This window comes from Alosa alosa, chromosome 11 (genome assembly GCF_017589495.1).
Source record: "Alosa alosa isolate M-15738 ecotype Scorff River chromosome 11, AALO_Geno_1.1, whole genome shotgun sequence".
NCBI classification, from domain to species: Eukaryota; Metazoa; Chordata; class Actinopteri; order Clupeiformes; family Clupeidae; genus Alosa; species Alosa alosa.
Window position 1 is genome coordinate 7263509 of NC_063199.1, and position 23147 is coordinate 7286655.

Genomic DNA, 23147 nt, shown 5'->3' on the forward strand with positions numbered 1-23147 from the left:
CACAAAGAAATTCTTCCAAAATTAGAAAACAGGTACATTTTTAGATGTTACTATTCATTAACGACTTTTTATTTGTTATTTTGATCATTAAAATACTTAGATGTTATTACTTATTTAGCCTATGGACACACATATAGCCTATTCCTATTGGGAAATCATTGGTGTCAAAAATGTGAGCCTAATAGGCTAACGAATTATAGGCCTACTTAAAACCCTCCTGTTGTGTTCATTTCATGTTTAGTTTTGTGTTCCTGGTCAAAAATGACCGTTGCATTATAACTTGGTATAAATCCATAGTAACACATATTTTATCATCTGATGTTGTGACAGACCTTTGTATCAATGTATATTCTATTGGATATTACCAGTTTTGAACTTTCATTTGCTTATGGCCTGCAGGCCTCATTGACCTGAGCTTATGCAAGTCAGAAAGGGGAGAACTATTCATGGGTTTCATCAGGTCCCTTTCCACAGGTGTATAAAATCAGGCACCTTGATTATCAATGCAGACTGCATTGTGATTGATTAATACACCTGTGAAAAGGGACCTGATGAAACCCATGAATTGGGGAAAGGTTCGTGGGGGCTGGCATAGAATCAAAAAGGGGGAGTAGGGGGGGTGTTTGTGTGTTTTAATGTACACCAGGTGCCTGGACTCAATTTTATACACTGACCATTTTCTCACCCATTCATTTCTAATGGCCGGTCATTTTAGACCATGAATAGCCTACACATGGGTGTTCTAAAGGTAGGCCTAAATAAAACACAAATAGTTATAAAAATGCCGTGTTAACAACATGGTGGTCAGAATAAGTTAACAATATTTTTGAGAGAAAAGAATTGTCAATCGAACACAGTGGAGGGTTAAGAGGCTACTTGTGATACCTGAAATGCAGTAGCTAATCGAGCCACATGCAGCCACCGAAAATATCCTGTTCTCCATAAAGAAGGCGCTAGAACGGCTCAGCATTCGTTGTTCCACCGGAACCCTTTTTAGCGACAAGTTGAGTTCCAATCGGCAAGCACATGACGTTACACAGTCAGGAAAACATGTGAACAAGTGTCAACCATGTTATTAGACATTCTCTGACCATGGTGTCAACATTGGACTGCATCGCACCTATGATCGCACCACTTTTTACAGTACTCTACTAGATATTCTATGTCACTGTACACCTACCTATCATGGAGCTGACATGGTAAGACAGTAGTTTCACCTTGAAAAGGCGTCATTTTGACAATTCATTTTTGTGCAAGTTTAACAGCTAACAGCTAGCGATCACTAACTAAACATTAAGGTGATACGTCAATATTTATGTTTCATAATCGCTCTAATTAATATTGCCGTAATTTGACATAGCAGTGCGGAAAAACTTAGGGTGTCTGAGATGTTAGTAAGTTTCAGTTGGCTGAGTTAATTGTCCACTCTCTCAAACTGCTGCATCTTCCTACTGTAGGACTGATTCCCCTGATACCAGCAGTGTTTTTTTCACCCGAGATATTTATGACAAATTCTCTCTCGCACCAAATATTAAAGAACTATGGAGCATCCTTCACAGGTAAGGGTCTTCATTACTGAATGTAACGGCTTCAAAAGTTTGTGCAGTACTAAATACTGTGATATTAGAGTTAGCCTAGGCTACTACTGCTAAAGCCTATCATTGATTCGACTGAATGGACTGTGAGCAAGATGCTAAGAAATGCGTTTATTTGCTTTGATCTGTCAAGTCCAAAGGTAAAGGCAGAGTCGCAAGAAGCAGCTGAAAAAAATCAAGACTTGCCTCCTGATCCACCACAACTTGATAGCGATGACACTTCAGGTGTTGACAGTGACCATGACGCGGATGAAAACCCTCAAGTCAAAAAGAATGCTGCCAAGAAAATCTCTGAAGGAGTTTTGGGTGGTAAAGCTGTAGTCTCAGCGCAGAAGTTTCCGGAGCCCAGGATACCCTATCCGCGTTTCAGTGCCGTCAGCAAGCACCACCATTACCAATACATAAACTGGTTACGGAACAGGTCTCGCATGCTCCCACCACAGGTAGGCCTACAGTAGCTGCCATAGTAGTCTTCTTCACATCATGTGTTGTGGCACAAAAACAGTCTTTTCATGAACTCCTTGGTCTCTCTTCAACTCCCATGGGTAACCTGCTGCTGTTTTATTGATGTATGTGTGTTTGTTTTCAGCATGTAGTGCAAAAAATCAGACAGGAGGTATCAGAGTTCATGGGGTATCTGCAGGAGGCCGCCAGAGCCTGTGCAGAGGATTACAACTTCATTTCCCAGGGTGCAGCCCAATATTGTGAGGTTGGGTAGTCTTCTTGTACACAAGTTTTATTGGAAATGTTCTATGAAATCAACCTCTCATCATAGATTTATGTAACTTTAGATGTAGATGGTTAAGTTGCCTTTCTTACTGTATGTTAATTATCTATTTTTCTCTCCTCTGGTGTTTACTTCCTTCTTTTGCAGGAGTATTTGAAATCCTTTTATGATCATGTGAGGACCTATCCCCAGTTTTATGTCCTTCAAGAAACTACCAGTCTTCTGGGGAATGTGTATATGCCAAATCTGTCATTAAACACAGAGAAACAACTTCTTGCAATGGTATGGTATAAGGCATTACAATTATGTAGACAGATACATTGTAAAAACACATCCAGGAACTTGACTGATTTAATTTTTATTTATTTTTATTTTTTTTTTTCCCTCAGGGAAACATTGATGTTGGATTCAAAACGATTCTGACTAAGGACTCTCAGCTGTCAGTTGATTACGATTGTGTAAACTCTGCAAATCCTCCATCTAAAAAAGCAAGAGATGTGCACAAGGTACAGTCTTTAAATGGCTACAGTAAGTTGTCTGCTTTATGGAGACATGTAATTGCACTGTTTTGTTGTTACTTTTAGAAACCACTAGAGGGCACAAAAACATCTTTGCTGTAGTTTAATGTTATTTTGTGTTGAAAATGAAATGCCCTAGTATGAACTAAGAATATTTAGCATAGCTGCTTTTGATAAGTCATAATGATAAGAAGATTTTGCAGGATGATACACCAAGTTTTTTCCCCCCCACTCGATCAGGTCACCTTACATGCATGCTTACATCCCTACCCCGCTGTTTTATATTGCTCTTGCTAGATTGTTGATGGGCTGTTCCAGACTGCATTGCTGTTTAATTCTAACTTAGGCTAGGTTATTGATTGGCTGCTGTAGGAAGTCCCCAACTAAAAGCCTAAAGAATTGAACATCTTTTCCTGTGTTTAGACCTAAGCTGGTTTGTCATGATACATTTCCAGCTCAGTCATAACATATCAGTCATCTTTTCCTCAAGACAGTTCTGTTTAGAGTTGTGTTACCCAGAACCTGTTGAAGGTGGACGTGCGCATGATGAGCCATTCTCATGTGTCTCCCACAGGCGGTCAGCAGCGACGAGACAGCGGAGAGGCTGAGCAATAAGTACGAGCCCGACGTGTGTCTGACCAGAGAGACCCTGGTGCAGATCCTGGACCAGAGTGCCGAGTTCACTGAGGACTGGGAGGTGCCGGTGTGGGTGAAGCTGAACTCTCTGACAGGTAGACAACCACACAGATTAGAGTGCGGTTCGGGCCGCAAATTTCTGTCCGAACCCGGCCCGCGTCCGACAGAGTTGCGTCCGAACCCGACAGACATTTTCATTTTTATGTCCGAACCCGACTACCGGTAGCCTATGTCTTTACCACAGTATGTAACGCAAATAGGACTGCCTTCACATAGTAGGCCTAGACTTAATGTGCTTAGTTTTCTTTGGTCTTAAAATCTCCTGATAGGCTAACAACTTTTTTTTAACGACGCCCAAGACGTGCACGTCCAAGAAATGCACAAGTGTTGTCACGGCTACATAAACAAATCTTGCACACAGGAAGAAAGCTGTACATTTTATTTTATTCTCAAGAAACAAACGTTTGCATCATGTAAAGCAGATCACTTGGTTACCCAACATAATAAGCTATTTTAAATGTAAAGCTTCCAATGCATATCGCCCCCATGTGTCCGAACCCGAACCGAACCCGACTACAATTTCTGAATATTTGTCCGAACCCGACCCGACCCGTCGGGTACTGTCAGGTCCCGTCGGGCTCGGGCGGGTAACCACACCCTAACACACATACACAGACACACAAACAAACACAAATGCTTTACAGCCCTACCATACTCAATATCTTTCTCATGACTTACAAAAGAGAGGCCATCTTTTCTATGGGGCTTTGTTGGGGCCACATATGAACTGTATCAATCTGTTTTTTTATTTTATTTTTTTTTATTCATTTTGCTCTTGTTGATCATTTTACTGTTGTTAAAATCATATATGCTTACAGTGTAAGTAAAACAGCTAGTATCAGTGATTGTATGTGTTCATTGGATTATGACATAAATGAAAAGATATATGTTTGTATTTGTGGATGCTACATGTTAATTTTTATTGGCAAATGCAAAGTGAGCAGACAATGATGTGTCTTCTGTTGCAGGTAAAAAGACAGTGTACATTGACCCTCCTCTGCTGAAGAAGGACCTAACTGTGAGAGAGAAGAACCATCTCTTCCATGAGGAGAGCATTAAATTGGCATTTAAGAAGAAAGTCCCCAAACCTGTGTTCTTCCTCATGACCGGCCAACTTAGCCCAGAAAAACAGCGTCAACCCAAGGTTGGAAGTGTGTGTGTGTGTGTGTGTGTGTGTGTGTGTGTGTGTGTGTTCTACTCTGTTGCAGATGGCTCTATCACACAAGCCCACTTAATCACAATGCTTGAAATTAGATAGAATCTATACACCATATCACTCTACAGTGTTGACGTTGATTGATGGTTTTTGATTGTTTTTCTCTGGCCATTACTCCTCATCTAAATAGCTTCAAACTCCATTGGTGGTAAGATGTAAGCTGTGAAAGACATTGGACTTCAGTCGTTTAATGTGTGAGCAGTTGGTGGCTGAGAGCTTGAGTGTTATGGGGACTTTTTATGATGTAGCTGTATAACTTTTCCAGTCATTCAGCTTTTTTTTTTTTTTGTTGTTTTTGTTTATTTGTTTGTTTGTTTGTTTGTTTGTTTGTTTGTGCTCCAGGAGGGCCAGTTGAGGAAGCCTGTGGCAACAGAGAGCACAGACATGGAATTTGAGGTGGATTTCACAGAGCTGGAGTCTTTCGGAGAATCCACGCCTTTTCTCAAGAAAAAGACAAGCCAAAACACTACAGAGAAAACAGAACCTGTCAGGAAACCCAGCGTGGCCGAGGCCAGATTGTCTCCCAAAGCCTCTCAGCCTCGCAACTCTCCCCAGAAACTCAGCACCAGTACACAAAGTTCAAAGAAGGACCCCGCTAAAGAAGATGCATGCAAATTGGAGTCCCAGGGGGCTGATGTGGACTCATCGTGGACAGACGTTGAGGATGACCCCGCAGAACAGAGCGATAGCGCTGTTGTGGACACGCAGTCAGAGCAGGGAGACAGCCATGCAAGCGCAACAGAACAGGAAGAGGAAACCAAGGGGTTCACCACAGCCAAACGAAGCCGCACAGCCTCGGTGTGCTCTGCCGACTCCGACGAATCCAGGCTCTACATCGACGACGTGCCTTCCACTGGGTCAGTCAGCGGGTCCGCTAAGAAGCCTGCCCACCCTCCTCCCCCGAGCAGAGCCCCCGCGGCCTCCCACCCCCGCCCGGCCACCCCCCTATCCCCCCAGGCCGGTGTGCGGGCTAACAGGGTGGTCAAGAGGCCTCGACTGGAGGGGCAGTGCGATCAGCTGGGCCAGATCCTCCGCATGCAGAGCGCCATGCTCAAACCTCAAACACCCAACACGAGCTCCAGGACTCAGGAGACGAGCCGGCCTGCAGAGCCCAGGCCAGCGGACACCCCCGGTCACAGCCTGGTCAAGTCCTCTGTCACCTCCTTCCTGGAGGGCAAGGAGAGAGAGGACGGTGTCACCCACCCTGGCCCTACTCTCACTGTGCTGCATCTCGACAACAGTCAGAAATGTAAGTGCCTGCACTTCCTCACTTTGGCCAGCAGGAGGCACACATGCACAGGCATAGAAAAGATTATTCTTTTCCCTTTTTTTTTTGGTTACAATATAATGAATTCAGTCCTTATAAATTCAGCGTCTTTTATTATTATGCAGCTGCCCTTAGGCTATAGTGTAATCGTAATCATATCATCCGTGTTGCACAAATGTTGCAGTATCTTGTTCGGTTGCATTTGCATGAGTGTATACATTGTAGCAAATTACCATTACTATGATAGACCGTGGTGTGAGTTTGCCTTTTACTTTTCCAATGACAACACTCCACTGTAGCATGCCTAATTTATAGTATCAGTCAGGTGCTTGCAGGAAGATGTTGTTATGGTAATGCATGTACAAGGGTGACAGGAGGACTCTTATTACCATGATAAAGACATGCTACTGATAGGACTGCTGGCAGCAGGGGTATGTCTGACGGGCATTTGTGATCCAGGGCATTTCGATCTACGAGACAGCAGAAGGCACTCACTTGCATTAAAATTGCTATTTGTGGGTTGGATTTTGTAATGATGTTTGTTTGCGTGTGTGTTATGTGGATGTTTGTGAATATGTGTGCGTGCGTGTGTGCGTGTGTGTGTGTGTGTGTGTGTGTGTGGGCGTGTGTGTGTGTGGGCGTGCGTGTGTATGCAGGCCTGCTCCGTGAGGATCTGCAGAGCTGTGTGGAGGATGAGACGGACTTTGAGGCGCCGCAGGAGGGGAACGTGCTCTATAAGCTGTACAGCCTCCACGACCTGCTGGTGCTGGTCCGCTCGTCCATCCCGCTGGGCCACAGCAGAACCAGCCCCTCCGGTTCCCACTGCGTAAGACCACCGTCCGCCCCACACACCACATGGCTCATAGCAGTTACTTTTGGATCCATGTCTCCATCATACATACATGCCACGAGGTCAATGGCAAATATAGAATAATGATTGGGACACATAGGCTACTATTTTTTAAATGATTGTATCCACAATGATAGGATCAAGTGATTCATTCTCTACCAATGAAATTTACATTTACATTTATTAATTCAGATTCAAATGCCCAAAGTGACATACATATGTCAATTGTATTACAAGGGCCATTGTCCCCGTAGCAACTCGGGGGATCCCCAAAAACCCCCCTAAGTGCCTTGCTTAAGGGCACAATGGTGGAAGCCGAATATTGAACCCACAACTTTTCAGGCTACTGCATGCTAGCCCAGCTCATTAACCACTACGATACCACTGCCTATTTGTTTATGGCAGAGAAATGTGTTCTACTTTAACCCACCTGTAGTGGATATGATTTATTTCATTTAAAATCATATTCATTTGTTGGTCTCATATACTGTACCTAGCTTCGTGAATTTCTATCATCAACGAGTAGTACCCTGTGTAGTCATCATGTCCTGTAGGTCCGATATATGTGATGGGTTTTTCCAGGTAAAATAAAAAAATCCTTGATTACTGCTCCGCTTCAACCCTCTCTGGTGAAATTTCACTAACTTAAGATCCTGATACCATCCCAGCAACATCATGAATCCCGTCCCCTAGAAACATCCTGGATACCGTCTGAGCAACATCCTGGATGTTGGTAGGATTGTATCAGAGTCTTAAGTTAATGAAATCTCTCCATGTGATGGGGTTTCCAGATGCCATCACATATGATGATTTGTCATTGTGGCCCTGCATTAGTAGAGAGAGAGGGTGCTGTGTGGATGTGCTCCTCTCCCTCTCTGTAAACACACACTATCCTGTCCAATGAGATCCATATCCTGGTGTTGGGCTGCAGCATGTTTAAGCAGGGATCACCCTGTGTGTGTGTGTGTGTGTGTGTGTGTGTGTGTGTGCGTGCGTGTGTGAGAAAGAGAGGGTAGGCAGACGGGCAGACGAGACTGTATGATAATCATTACTGTCTGTACTGTTTGTGTTTGTGAGATAATCATTGCTATCTGTACTCTGTGTGTGTGGGCAGGTTGTGCCCATAAGTGTGTTGCCCAAGCTGGAGTATCAGCTGAGTTACGGGGCGGAGTGTGTGACCAGCAGCGAGGCCTGCAGACTGTGGGCGGACACTCTCCTCAACCCCAGCACCGTGTCCTATATAGGTGAGGACACTGATACACACACACACACACACACATACTCACAGTCTCTCTGCCTTTCTTGACACACACACTTACAGATCTATCTCTCTCCATTTCTGTTCCTCTCTTTTCTCACTCTCTATCCCTTTCCCCCTCTTTTCGCTCATTCGCTTTCATATACACACTCACAGTCTCACTCCCTCTGTCCCTCTCTCGCCACTCTCTCTCTCTGTCTCACACACAACATATGCACAGATGCACACAAACACAGTCTCACACACTGCCAAACAGTGAGATTTGTATCCTATCCCCTGTGAGCTGCTGTTGACTATCCGTCAGCTACACAGTCAGTATTCAGCAGTGCTGATGCCTGTTTAGATGTGCTAAAACACATAATTTTAAAAAAGCGGTTTGACCTTCCCCAGACATCATACTGTTTTCCCCTAGTTTCTCACTCTGTTTCCAAATACAGGCATCTTGATCTGGTGGTCAGTTTGTGGTCTTGTTGCTGTTGATGAAGGCATTCCAGCAGGCCTCATTCTACTCCCACTGTTCACATACCAGTAGCAGAGGAAGGGGAGAGTCTTTTTCTCCCTCTCTCTCACGTACACACACACACACACACACACACACTTAGACACACGCCCCCTTCCACAACCCCAGGAATATCTCACTCATGACTCACTGGCCTGAGTTAGTGTTTGTCTTTGGAGTTTCCATGGTAACATGTAGGCATGATTGCCTTTGTTTAGCATTCCCTGAAATCAGAGACGGCTAAGATCTTGAGAAGCTGTTTGGTGAAAACATGCGTTTCTTACCACCTAATTAGTGTTTGAGTCACTCAAGGCACCAGCTCTGTGATTTATGTGGAAAGATCTCCAGTCGAGGACCCTGAGGATTCCAGGAAATGTGGACCCCTCCCTTGTTTTATGAGGACACTTTGCCCATCCCCGTTGCACAACGCTCTCAGCAGATATGATAGCAGCTATCGATCACGGCCGTCTTCTCTCGCCTAGCAGAGATCATTGCACCTGGAGAGGGTGTAGCACACATTGCTCCGCGAATGCCTCTCATGCTTCAGTAGATTACTGGAAGAATGCAGCGTGGTGGAGGAGGGTGGGGGTGGGGTGGGATTGTGGAGGTCTGAGGTTGTCCTCGCCTGCTCTTGCCATTGTATCTCAGATGCTGCAGGATTTCGTGATGGAATCCGTCTCTTTTTCTTGGGGCCGTGCCCAGGCCCTGCCCACACCTCGGATTGTTATGCCAGAGCTGGCGTGCTCTGTGCCCACTGCATGTTTTCGCATCAGTCTTTACAGCCTGCCACCCCTTTTGTTCCACTGAACGCCTCCATGCTGTTGCCTTTTGTGTGAAGGTGTTCAGTAATCTCGCTCGCCAGACGTGGACTCTTGACATTATGTCTGGTCCACATTGTGTGGTGCCCCGTCAGACAGTCAGAAACTAGTTACTATCGCAACAGGAAGGGCCTGTTGTTAGGCAAACAAAACCACCAATCACAGAAAACATCTTATGCAGGACAAGAAAATCTGACATAACAACGGACCATTGTAATAACTGAAGTACAGTACTTCACTGTCAAGTATGGTGGCTCTTACTGAAGACACTTTGACAACCCTGACTAATTACTCCGTAAGTTGGCCATGATTTATTTGTTAATAGTGTCCCACTGAGTCTGTCAAACCAACAACTCCTTTCCAGAAAAGAAAACCTTAAATATGTTCCAAAGATAAGATGGTCCTCACAAACAAATTTAGTGAGTGTGTTCCACTCTGCTCATTTCTCTAGTGCTTTTGTTAAGTCAGATGAGAAGAAAGCTCTTTTTCACTTATGTGCACCAACCAAAGTGATGGACGCCCCAGGCAGCCAATGACAAATTCCCACACTGCATTGGGCCATCCTGTCCTGCCTGCCCCGTGGCTGAGACCCGTGCTTGACACTGTGGATAGGCGTGTGGCCAGAGTTCAGCAACGCAAACTGCGGCGGTCCAGTGCGGGCCAGCTGGAGTGTTACAGGAATCGGCACCACTCCTGTCCACTCCTCCGCACTCCCTCTCTCCCTCCCTCCCTCTCTTTCAGCACTGGTCATTCCATTGCGCTGAGTAAGAGACTCGCACAGGGTCTCCCTCTTCTGTCTGGGTTAGCAGAGAGGCGCCTCTCAGGGCATCTCCCGACCAAAAGAGTTTTTTAGTCTCCCATCCTTCATTATTATGGGACATTGCAAACGGTTCTCAGGCTATGATCTTGTCTTCTGAGTAGCCGTAACAGCCTTAGTCATGCTTGTGTGTACATGTATATACAAACATTAGGAAAGGCAAGGCAAGGCCAGGCAAGTTTATTTACATAGCACATTTCATACACACAGGCAGTTCATTGTTCTGTAGTAGGGACTAAACTTACAAGGTACTCCCGACTCTTAAAAGCAGCACATACTTTCAACAGTTTGTATTGGTGACATTGTTTGGAAATTGGAACAGTGAGGTTAGTTCAGGAGTCCAAGTTTATCCTCTCTGGTGTGGGGCAAAGTTTCCAGGCAGGGTGTGGTGATGAGCGATGAAGATGATGAAAGTGCAGCTTCCTGTCAAACTTTCTCACAGCCCAGTGAGATCACTCGGCAGGTAGCGACAGGTCCAGGATGGTTATTGTTGGCTTATCGGATGACGTGGGGCTTGTAAGATGGAGGTGGAGATGCGTGTTTGATCAACTGAGGAAGCCCTCAGTTCTCTACCCTAGAGTCTGCCCCTGCGTGTTTTATTAGTTTAAGAATAACCTTGAGGATCATCTGCTTTTGAGATATTTTGAGTTGTCTGCTGCATGCTGAGAAAAAGGTCATATCCCATAATTACTGTGTGCTAATCAATTTTCTTTCTCTCTCTGTTTCTGTCTGTCCCCCTCTCTTCTCGTCTCTACTGTGTGTTTCTCTAGCCCGTATCAATGCCCACACATCAAAGCTGGTGGAACTGCAAGAGCTGCCATCTGATTGGATGCAGAGCATTTCCTGTGACTTCCAGTGAGTGTCCCTTGGGTTGGGCGTGTAATGTGCTGGTGCAGCCTCATTCACATAGCATGGATGTCAGGAGTTGTCTGGGTTATCTGTATCACATTGTGACGTATATGTGATGACTTCACTTACAAAGTCAGCTTTATTGTCAATTTCTTCACATGTTCCAGACATACAAAGAGATCGAAATTACGTTTCTCACTATCCCACGGTGAAGACAAGACATATTTGACCAATTTTAAGTCCACAGACAAACATAACATTCAAGTAAACAAAAAAGTAAGTAAATAAGTAAATAAGAGGGCACATATAATAATAATGAAAAAAATAAGAGCAGCAAAAATGTTGTTGAAATTGTGCATAGACAGTCAATAAAATACTAGTGCAAGTACTGTAAAATACTATAAAATACTGTTTGACCTAAGTAATAAAGAAAGTGGCATAGTGGTGCAAGTTATGTAAGAGCAGCAGAAGTGTTGTGTTTTCAGGACAACAACACCAAGTTGTAAAGTGTACAAGTGTGCAAGTGTTCAAGTGTGCAGGTGGAGTAGTGCAGGCGGCCATTGTGGGTCCAATGTCCAGGATGTTATGTAGCTGAGGGTGGAGGGGAGAGGAGGGAGAGAGTTCAGCATCCTTACAGCTTGGTGTATGAAGCTGTTAGTGAGTCTGGTAGTCTTGGGGAGGCGCAGGCTTCTGTACCTCTTCCCAGAGGGCAGTAGATCAAACAGATTGTGAGCAAGGTGACTTGCATCACTCACAATTTTGGTCATTGGCGGGTGAGGTGGGTGGTGTAAATGTCCTTCAGGGAGGGGAGTGAAGCACCAATGATCCTTCCAGTTGTTATGGTTAGATAATCAACATCTTGCTCATTCTTTCATCTTTAAAAAAAAGATTTTGCATTTTGCAAATTGCCCCCACTGTCACTAGCTGTCTGACTAAGACATGGACCATTTCAGCCAATCAATATGTTCCTTTAAGAGCGCAAATGGAAGGTGTATCATTTGATTGGCTGTGACCTCAAGCATCAACAACACATTACACCAGAATTGTGAACTTTACCTTTAATAGAGATGTAATATGAGGTGATATTTGTTAAACTGTGTGGTATGAAAGGAGTTGTGGCATTTATGGTCTGATGTGTTTATGTGTATGTTCCCCTTCCCCCTGATATTTCTCAGCCCAGCCCGATCCCTCAACATCCTCCACCACGTATTGAAAAAGGTCACTGGGTGAGTTCATCTATTTCTATTTCCCCCAACACAAACATACTGCTGACACCGCTGGTTTAAAAGAGCTAACGTCACGTGGTGGAGATGTTGTAACTGACATACGTACGTCTTGGGGAGTTCCTTAGTGACTTTGTATCTCTTGTGTTGCCTGGAGACTACTTTTGTTGCCTAGAGAGCACGGCAACCTTTGTGACGCTCACCTGTTGTTGGCTGGGTGTGGCATGGCGTCTCTCTCTCTCTCTCTCTCTCTCTCTCTCTCTCTCTCTCTTCTCTCTCTTCTCTCTCTCTCTCTGTCTCCCAAGACAGACATCTTAAGCAAGCAGAGGGTGTAACTCCCATGTGTGTATGGGGTGGGAGCTGGGGTTTTTTGGAATTTGATAAAAAAAAACTCTCCATGCCAGAACAGGAGTGCATGCAGTGGTTGTGTCAGAGACGCAGCTTTCACAATCATCTGCTGGCCTTGAGCTCAGAATGCATCACCCATCTGTCACCCCACTCTTTCACAAGACAGCGCAGCGTAACATTCCTTCGTCTCTCATGAAAAAAAACAGCATCCACTCCAGCAACAGCAGCATACAACCCTTATACAAGCATGGTGGACAGAAGACTCTGTAACATGCTGTCAATACTTCCTTTCCAGCACTGAAGAATCACACACTATTTTTTTAGTGTGTGTGTGTGTGTGACAATGCCATAACCACCAGTGCAGAAAGGATGAATAGTGCAAAGTGTTCTGTGTTTGATCAGACCTGTCTAAACCTGTAGCGAGGGGTGTAAAGGCATGTGATTCGTACTGAACCGTTTAGGTACAGGACGTTAGGTTCAATACAGATGTGTGCCGAATGTACCAAATGCAGTCTTTAACAGTAATCAACAGTGGGCATTTTTTGCGTGCGTGGACCATGTTTCAAATGTATGCTCCCACACAAACATATTAAGCTGCTGAACCTACTGTATGTCAGTTTAGTCAATTAACGTCAAAGAACATTTGACACCTTTTCAAAATACTATCTCCGTTGCACCTACCATACCAAAAATTAACCGAAAACTGAGGAACACACTGAACCATGTTTTTTGTGTACTGTTACACCCCTACCAGTAACATGCTTCCATCAATGTTTCCATCCAAATTTAAGAGAGAAAGAGAGACCTTGTCCCATGGCCTGCAACCTTCATCATTTAACCAAGATAGCATGAGTGAGAGTGGGATTGTTGTGTTGTTCGGCTGTAGCCACAAGGCCAGAGGCAGAGTGCTGCAGGCTAGTGTTAATTTTGTCACCTATTTTTAATTTAGTCTTAGTCTTAGTCTTGTGACGAAATGTCCTTTTTAGTCTTTGTCATATTTAGTCATTCAAATATCATTTTTGTTGTCGACTAAAACTCTCATCATTTTAGTCTAGTTTTAGTCAAAAGAAAACTAAAGGTATCTTAGTCTTAGTCAGTTTTAGTCAACACATGTTAGTCTTTTTTTTTATAACAAATTATTTCTGATTACCATTTGAGTCAAATAGTGTTTCACACATCTCAATTTTCCAACAATATTGTGTGTCCACAGGGCTACTCGTCTGTTATAATTACTCATTCTGATTTTTTGTCAGTCAGTATGTTTACATGCACAGGTAAGTCGAGCTACAGTAGCTCGGCTGGGATTTGACCATAGACAGTAAAAGATTTGACTGGACCACTGTCATATTCGTAGACCAGTGTTTCTCAAAGTGTGGTCCGGGAATCACTGGTGGTCCGCAAGCTATCCCAAGTGGTCCGCGAGCAGACGTGGTAAAATATAATATATATGAGTTGTTTGCAATATAGAACCAACTTGTATGTAAAAACAGTTCTGCAACACTGTCTATGTAAGATATGCCAGTTTAAATCAGTATGAATCCACACAATAAGCAAAGTGCAAAGACAATAAGCAAGGTGGTTCAGTGAGTAGGCCTATAGTGTAGACTAATTATAGGCTACTGTTGAAGTAGGTCTAATCTTTTTTTTTTTTGCTAGGGTTAGTTAAGTGGTCCTGAAACTAAAAAATTTGAGAAACACTGTCGTAGACCAAAGTATTAATGTTTTACTCCGCCTCGCTAGATGGCGATATGCGCCCAAACACAACACATTCCCCAAACAGACTCTCCATCTTAGCCATAGCTAACTTGTTAGCTTAACTTTCCATATTAGCTTACTTGCTAGCAAACTTTGCATCATCAGTCTAACTAGTTAAATAGTTGACATTACATGATGAACATTTTCGTATGGACATTCTGGGGGATGTTAATTTGTATGAGAGAAGCTTCAACTTCTGGGTATGTAGCATTGTGGCATAAAGCTTAGGTTGCTAACTCTGGCAGAAATCTCCATTGTTCTTGTTCCATGTAGTTTCGTGGTTGCAGCCACAGGGTTGCAGCAACAGCACGTAGACTAGCCTACAGGAAAGCTGTTAGCGTATGAACTCATTCGAATATTTTGAAAACGTAACAGCTAGATATTCTGTCTTCTCATTTTGTAGATGAAAATGAAGAGATTTTATCTTAGTTTTTATTTCATGCAAAACATTTTAGTCTCGTCTTTTTTTCGTCAAAAATAATGCATCTTAAGATAGTCTTAGTCAGTGTTTCAGGACATTACTGCCGTCTCGTCATCGTCTCGTCTTAGTCATGAAAAAAAAGGTTGTTGACGAACATATTTCCTCTCGTCTCGTCTGACGAAATTAACACTACTGCAGGCAACAACAGCCGTGGGAATATCCATTACCTATCATAGCTACTGATCCCATATAGCTCCCCTTTGGTTGTTCTTCATAAAATTCCTGCAGTAGCCTAACCTATTGCGCCGAGATCGGATTTGGCGATGGTTTTCAAATGAATTTCTCTCTTCGTTTCAGATAGCCAGGTGTTAAAACAGTTAACGGCCCATGACGTTTGCTAAACAGTGTTGCTTTCGTGCCAGCTCTTTTTCCATACAGTCCAGTTCTTCTGCACTGATGAACGCATCTGGATGAAGATGCACTTTCCTCTCGCTTGACTGTCTGTTTCTCCTTGTCATCCGACATTTCATATATTAACTGAAAAGTTATTTTGGGGAAATCATTTTTTTCTCCAATTGCCAAGGCTACTCGTTTTTTTAAATTATGAGAACTTTAATTTTAATTTTAATTTAACAGTTATTGCTACATGCTACAGCGTTATAAAATCTTTGCATTGTATCGCGGAGTGATTTTATTATTAGCTGTGCAAAGTCTGAGTTGAAATGTCCAGGGATAATAGTTCCATAGAACCCAATTGTTGCATAAAATATGTGATCCATCTCTTAGGGACTGAGCTCATCACCTTGGGAACACATGCTTTAAACATTTATCATTTATCAGACGATGATGTTTTTGACTCAAATAGCATATTTGTATCGACTCTACCTGCTATTAAGTATAGTATATATACTACCATATGTATATTACCAATGTAAATGTAAATGTACCACTGTAGACTGGCAGAGGGGAGATACCTGCTGAGCCACAGATCCTGCATGCCCCACTTTACCATCCTGAAGGCCTGTGACGCGGTGGCCTCGGCCCGCAGCCCCTACGACCTGCAGGCGTCCTACAGCCAGACTCCCCCCGCCAGGACCCCCAGCGCTGTCCCCTGGGTACCAGTGGACCCCAACCACCTGCTGCCCTTTCACAAGCACCATGGCAGGGTCCCATGCACGTTCCCCCTGCACGAGCCCAGGAACCCACAGCAGGTATGATGCCCAGGCAGTACACACACACACACACACACACATCATGCTTGTTCCCCCCGCAAATGGGACCGGAAGCCACAGCAGGTACACTACCTGGTTGTTCTCTCGCACACGCACACACACACATTTTATAGACCATGTTTCAGCTGATTTTGTGCTGCAGGTTTCTTCCCCTAGAAAGGAAGTGGGGTTTGGGCTTGGGGGCTTTTAAGCTTCAGGCATTCAGAGGGCTTTGAGAAGTGACACTTGCTCTTGCTAATGATGCTAGATCAGTGCATGAAACTGGGACGAGTTTCATTGAAATGTTAGGTCTGAGTATCCCAAACAGAAGACAGAAAAGAGAAAAGTGGCCAAAAAACAAACACCTAAGCAGAGGCTGATGCGGGTGTAATGTTGTTCCTTTGACAAAACCTTACGAGCTCACCAAGGAATCCTTACCTACTTTACAGGTCTGGTTGCATGGCTGGTTTGAAACCCTAGTTGTAAACCAAACTAGTTTGACCTCTTTGGCATTTCTTATAGTTCCAATGAACGCACGAGTACTCACAATGGCACAATAGCTTATCTTATCTTAAAGCAAACTGAATTGTAGGTTGAGTGTGTTGGTCCAAGCCCAAGTCTGACATGAACTGTGTAACGTTGCTAGCCGTTAAGGAATTCCTTAGTGATAGCCGAAACAGAGTTGCCTGACTAAAGGTTAGAATGGGTGAGCCACGCCTTTACCATGCACAAATACACTGTCACTCACCGGCAACCTACACACTTAGCTCAGTGTGCTCACTCAACTCAGCTCAACTTAACTCACTCAGCAACACCAGACAAGACCCATGGCCATCCACACACACACACACACACACACACACACACGGTTCACAAGGTTTGTGCTCTCAATCAGTTCCACATCTCTCCTTACTCCCATGCCGATACACACAAACACACACACAATGAAACTGTGTTTCAGCACTACCAGAGAGGACACAATGAGTGACCACCTGTTGGCTCACCTCTTGTGGTTGGCCTTAACTCAGGCTGTGTGAAAGACCAGAAACACAATAATGAGGGTCCAAAGGGCCAAATGTAGTAGTGATTACCCATGAGTCATCGCCAGCCAACCTGGTCATTATTTTTTGTTTGGTCATGATGATTATTTGGGTAATAGTAGTTTATTAGTCTTTGCCTAGATAGGTGAGTAATAGGGCTGTAACGATTTACGATTCGACACCGAAATCGCGACATTCATATCCACGATACTGTGTCGCGGTGTGAAAAGGCAGAATCGCAACACACCCTTTCTAGTATTTCACGCAGTGCTTTGCAGCTTATGCGGCCGCAAAAGCAACCCACAACTCCCGCTTTACTTATCGGTAGCCTACGTTGTCCAAAAACAAATAAATAAATAAATAAATAATTTCATACCTCTCCTTGCTTTCATTGTAGACTATGTGTGCAACTTTACCAAACAGTATAGGAGTAAACCCCCTCTCCTTGCCCCGCTCTCTCGCGCGCTCCCTCCCTCTCACTCTCCCTCCCTCTCCTGCTCAATGAACACGCGCGACTTAAATAAAACATTCACAATCGTGAAAGCAAGGACACATAGACGACTAGCTAAATTACTATTAAATCCGCTTAGCAGCATTAGCATGCTGCACATATTTGTTTAAAACTCTTGCATTGAAGTTGACTGATCATCTCAATACCAACGTTTCCCAAAAGGGCCTGTCCCAAGGAGAACAAGTATTACCTTGAAACTTAAACACACATGGGGAAACTGAACAGTCCAATCAGTAGACTATGATCGGCTAAGCTATATGCTACTTTGTTTACTATATTTCCAGGCTTCAACCAGACAGCTGAATTAAACAGGTAGAGTTGTAATAAAAAATAGTAGGCCTAGGCTATAGGCTAATCTGCATAAAGTGTGCTGTCATAAATATCAGTCATTCAGAAAAATATTTTTATATCAGGATATAAAATAATAGATATATTGTAATCCTCTGGTGTTCTAAGGGAGGCTATTAAAGTGTTATTTAATAAAATGTCTTCATATCGAACCGTGGGTCAAAAATCGTGATACAAACCGAATCGTGAGGTTGGTGTATCGTTACAGCCCTAGTGAGTAAGCTTTGTTTGAACAGTGGCTGTGGTGGAGTTTCAGGTGTGTGGTTTCAGGTATGAGTATGGACTAAGGCCTTACTAAGGGGCCGTGCACACGACGCCGGTTTTTGTGAAACCGGTGAGGTTTTGTTAACGGTTACGCCTTGCATGTACACAACGCCGGCAGTTTAGGAGACTGAAATCGACAGCTTTTGAAACCGGCTTCCGAAGTGGGAACTTTTGAAACCGCCGGCTAACTTTCGCCGTGTAGACGCCTGTAGGTGCGAAGCCGGCAATTTTGTGACGACAGCCCCACCTCTCAACTCAGCCACGGCACTCGACCTGACATGTTGCTTGTCAAAACAAACCAAACCATTTATTTATCATATTAAAATGTTTTTCTTTCCCCTGTCATGATTTATGTGCACAATGTAGCCTATCAGCCTTTAGTGGCTAAGTTAGAAGCACACGTTAGCTTAACTTAGTTAAACATTAGCTTACTGCATGTTAGTGTTTTCTCCAGTGGTGCTCAGACCTAATGCAATGCGTAGGCTAAGCATTTGAAATTTCACATAGCAGTCACATACCTTGAAAATGAACTTCATTAGTTTAACAGTTGAATTGAAAACCGAATTGTCTGTTGTCTCCTTATTTCATGCGACTGCTTAACCAGAGCACTTATTAGACATTCTCTGGCTTAACAAACTGTTTCAACAATGTTTTCTTCTACGCGATTCACGCAAAATTATCGTGAAGCTTCTGCACAGCGGCGCCATCGACTGGTCTGGCATATGCACTACAGCACATTTAGCCGCTTACACCTCTGTGTGTACATGCAAGGTTTTTTCTTGTCGGAGTCGTTAAAGGTGTGAAAGTGGTAAGAGAAAATCCACCCGGCGGTGTCGTGTAAACGGCCTCTAACAGCGAGATGACTACTGCCCCAGGGTGTGTGCAGACGGCAGGAATCCAGAACATCCTTGATAACTACAGTCTGACACACCTGTAGGGTCTCTGCTGTGGCCCTCACCTTATGAAGGACAGCCGACAGACAACACACCCAAACGTCTATTGTACTGTTACTGTTGTGTATAGCTGCCACCGACAAGCCAAAGCCCCGCCCTACACCAGTGGTGGAGGAAGTACTGAATCTCAGTACTTAAGTAAAAGTACAAATACACACAGAAATATTTACTTTAGTAAAAGTAAAAGTACCACAATGACAACCCTACTTAAGTAAAAGTAAAAAGTACCTGCTTTTAAATGTACTTTAAGTATTCCAAAATTCCAAGATTCCAAAAATAATTCAGTGGAATTATAATAATTCAGTGGCTCACATTTCTACCCCCCAATTGTAGGCTATGCCTCTTTATTTGATCACACACAATTAAGAAATATTTCCTAATCTGGAAAATGCTACGTTTTTTTTCGGCCAGCGGTTCTATAATAGTCTACCATTCATTTGTGCCGCAAATGATCAGACGTGTGACAGAAGCATGGGCATAGCCTGTATCTTCGCTGATCCGCGGATATAATCTCATCCAAGAGGAGGCCCTAACGCTGCAGATAACTACGACGGAGTATTAGGGCCACACATGAAGGAAAAAAAAAAAATTGCCATGGCGAGATTAAACTCGACATGTTGACTTTAAAGTCGCCATATCGACATTAAACTCGACATTTCGAGAATAAAGTTGAAATATCATATCGATGTGTCGACTTTAAAGTCGACATGCTGACATTAAACTCGCAATAGGCCCTACTGTTTAAACATAGCCTACACAGTTTAAGCTATGTAGCCTACACTAATACACAATATGTTACATGAAAAATGGGCTTCAAATAGGTGTTATTTCAGATAGATTGCAGATATTTAGATAGATTGCGTCTTGTCTGTTAACTACTCATTGCCATCATCGCAAACAACAACCTCCTGAAGTGCTGTCTGCCACTGACCATCGGCGGTGCTGTGGTGGGGAGAGGCGAGCAGCACCAAATGTTTATGGAAATACCATGCACTATGCCGTTTAGGCTAAATAGCTAAAAAAATATATGTATCCAATGATCTAATGTTTCTATACAAAATGTTATTTCACTCTGTTTTACGTGGGTAAGGCCACTGCACATCCAAATAACTGCCCTTCATAACCCACAGGCCGTCACTCTCCATAGGATAACATGGCAAAACTCATTTTTCTAAAACTGCTTTTCCATGTCTCACCTGCAATACGTAGCCTATAGGAGGCTAGAAACACAGGTATAGCCTAAGCATATATACTATTTTGATCCCGGGAGAGAATATGTGTGCATGCACTTTATTTATGCACTAGGCTATGTGTGCATGTAGGGCTACTAGCCTACATGGGGTGGTCGGGAGGACAGCTTCATTCGTCCCTCCATAGACATTCAGCAATAGGCTGTTTTGCATCCATTACAAACAAGCAACATGAAAGTCTAGGATTGGGGAGAGCGCCTAGTATGCAGTTGAACCTTTAGATGAAAAACAACACTTTAATAATGGGCCTACAATAAATAAATAAACCGCTAATGACGTTTAGGCTACTTTTGACCATCGCATTTATCGCCTGTAACTCCGTGATAGGCTACTTTGCTGTTACAGTAGGTCCTATTTGGCTGAGCAACGTAGGTTAATATGTTCTATGTTTTGTCCACATGATATAGTCCTATGATTGTCTAATCATTGTTGCACTCGAACACTCTGAATCATTGTTGCACTAGTTGCATTGTTTCATTCGTCCTCCCTTTCAATCGTATCGAGCGGTCGTTCTCTCTCCAAACTAACTTTATTCTCGAAATGTTGAGTTTAATGTCGACATGGCGACATTAAAGTCGATACGTCGAGATTAAAGTCGATCTTACATTTCAATTTTTTTCTCAAAAAGTCGAGTTTAATGTCGACATGTCGAGTTTAATCTGTGGCCCTAATACTCCGTCGTAGATAACAGACAGAGAAAGGCACAGAACACAGTTGCATGTCCAGTGTAGCCATGGGTCTGGTGAATATAGCCTACCGAATGCAGATGGCTACAAGCTCACGCTTTGCCTGGTCTAGACTAGAAGCTTATGTTTCAAAGATTTAGAAGCTGTGCACGTAGCGCTCCTGTGGATCAGATCAGGTCCAATCAAATGTGGCACAGCACTTGAGCATCGGCAGTAACCCTCCCTCACTGCTACAGTAGGGTCCCTTACAATACTGACAGGCAGGCGTTCTGTTGAAGAGAGGCTGGTAGACAGAGCAGGGACATCTGACAGTTATGTATCCAGTAGGCGTGGGCTTTCAGTGAGACCAAAACAAACTTGAAAAGCTACTGTACAGAGAACTCATTTTTTTGTCCATGTTATCTGTGTAGTTTGGTTTTAGTCTGGGTTTGACATCATGATCCATCCTCAGCTGTACACCATTAGGGCTGTGCAATCAATCGAAATCGAATGTCAATTTCAAATCTTTGCTTTTACGGTGGTGACTGTTAATACTGCTGTAAATATTTACATTTATTTTCTCATTTGTTTTTGAAAGTTCCGAAAATGGAATGTATTTCCAGAATCATTGAGTAATCATGTTAACTAATCGTGATCTCAGTATTGACCAAAATAATCGTAATTACTATTTTTAGCCAAAAAATCCTACCCAGCATTGAGCTGTTTCTGTGTCGCTTCCCTGCAGGGTCCGGCAAGGCCCAGGCACCCTAACCAGCAGAAACAGTCCAAGCCCCTGTCCAAGGCCCAGAAGAGGAGGAGGAAGAAGCAGGCTGCCAAGCAGAAGAAAGGGAAGCAGGCAGGGAACAGCAAAGCCAAGCAGAGCCCCAACTAAGGAGGAGGAAGACGAAGCAAACCTCAACAGTCATTGTTTACTTCTCTGTCTCAGCCCTTGCACTTAAATTGACACGTGTAAAGTGCTGTATAAAGAAATAGACTTAGAGAAGGAGATTGAAGTATGTGTTTTTTTTATTTATCATTTTGTAAAAAGATACCATATGCACTGCATTTTGATACAGATGTCCGTAATAATAAAGTTATTTTTGGAATTGTGTGTTTTCCTCTTGTCGCTAAGCTCAGTGAGTTCTGATCTGATCAGTGAGCTCATCAGATGAGCCAAGCAAGCTCTGATCTGATCTGATTTGGTGTGTGATTAGAGTGTACTCAGAGGCCATCTGAGTGTATTATCAGTTTTTGAAGAAAAGAGGAGGAATCTGGGATTGGGGGGGGGGGTGTAGAAGCCCCTAAGCCTCTCATGAATCTTCCTATTTGTTCTGTGTTGCAATTATATAGCTGAAACTGTTTGAATGCATCAAGCTATTCACAGTTAGCAGCTTATGCACATATCCACTCGTCAATGCAAATGTACTGGATGCCATGCAAAGGAACAACCAAATGAGAGGACCATGTTTTGATGGTCGCTCCTAGAACCTGTCTGCAATATGTTGACAAGATTAGAAATACATTTAAATTAGGGTTAGTTTACAGAGAGGTGAAGGGCATCATTTCCAAAAATACTGTATACCCATTATAGTTGTCCATCAGGGGCCTTGAAGTGTAACCATAGATTTTTGAGATGCACTATAGAGACAAAAGTATTGGGACGCCATTAAACCCAGGAACTTCAATGACATCCACTCCAATGGCGTCCCAATAATTGTGTCTATAGTGTCTATAGTATAGTGTACATTGAGTCCATTTGTGAGTCGGTATCTATTTCAAGGCCTCTGCATCATCTGGACCCCACTCCATCCAAACCTTACGTTGTCCAGGGTAACAGTAGCATATGCACTCTCAATCACATAGCATAGAGTGAAAGTGTCGAAAGAAAGACCGCAAATCAACAGCAGCCTCATAAACCATATCAGCTCCATTCATGGTCATCACAAGCTAGTGCTTTGCCAACGGAAGCTGCACCCAGGTGGATAGTAAATTGCTAATCAGTAACAAGTTTGCAGTCTAATAACGTTCCCTAGCTTACTCTGCCATCA

At 43.4% G+C, this 23147-nt stretch overlaps 1 protein-coding gene across 1 annotated transcript; it reads left to right on the forward strand.

Annotated features, from left to right (window-relative positions):
• The first annotated feature begins 843 nt into the window (after positions 1 to 843).
• Positions 844 to 22205, forward strand: ice2 (interactor of little elongator complex ELL subunit 2). The gene is made up of 15 exons (XM_048256973.1): positions 844 to 1199; positions 1458 to 1559; positions 1729 to 2038; positions 2185 to 2304; positions 2470 to 2604; positions 2712 to 2828; positions 3415 to 3571; positions 4505 to 4680; positions 5095 to 6001; positions 6676 to 6845; positions 7984 to 8113; positions 11032 to 11116; positions 12286 to 12336; positions 15813 to 16068; positions 21845 to 22205. Exons 1-15 carry the CDS (start codon positions 1186 to 1188, stop codon positions 21989 to 21991), a joined length of 2877 nt encoding a protein of 958 aa, XP_048112930.1. The 5' UTR covers positions 844 to 1185; the 3' UTR covers positions 21992 to 22205.
• Positions 22206 to 23147: the final 942 nt, after the last annotated feature.

What these genes read in the sequence shown, in the direction of transcription:
- ice2 (XM_048256973.1), top strand. An exon ending in AGAAACAACTTCTTGCAATG is followed by an intron (nt 2,605 to 2,711) that starts GTATGGTATAAG and finishes TTTTTCCCTCAG; the next exon opens with GGAAACATTGATGTTGGATT. An exon ending in GTATTGAAAAAGGTCACTGG is followed by an intron (nt 12,337 to 15,812) that starts GTGAGTTCATCT and finishes GTACCACTGTAG; the next exon opens with ACTGGCAGAGGGGAGATACC.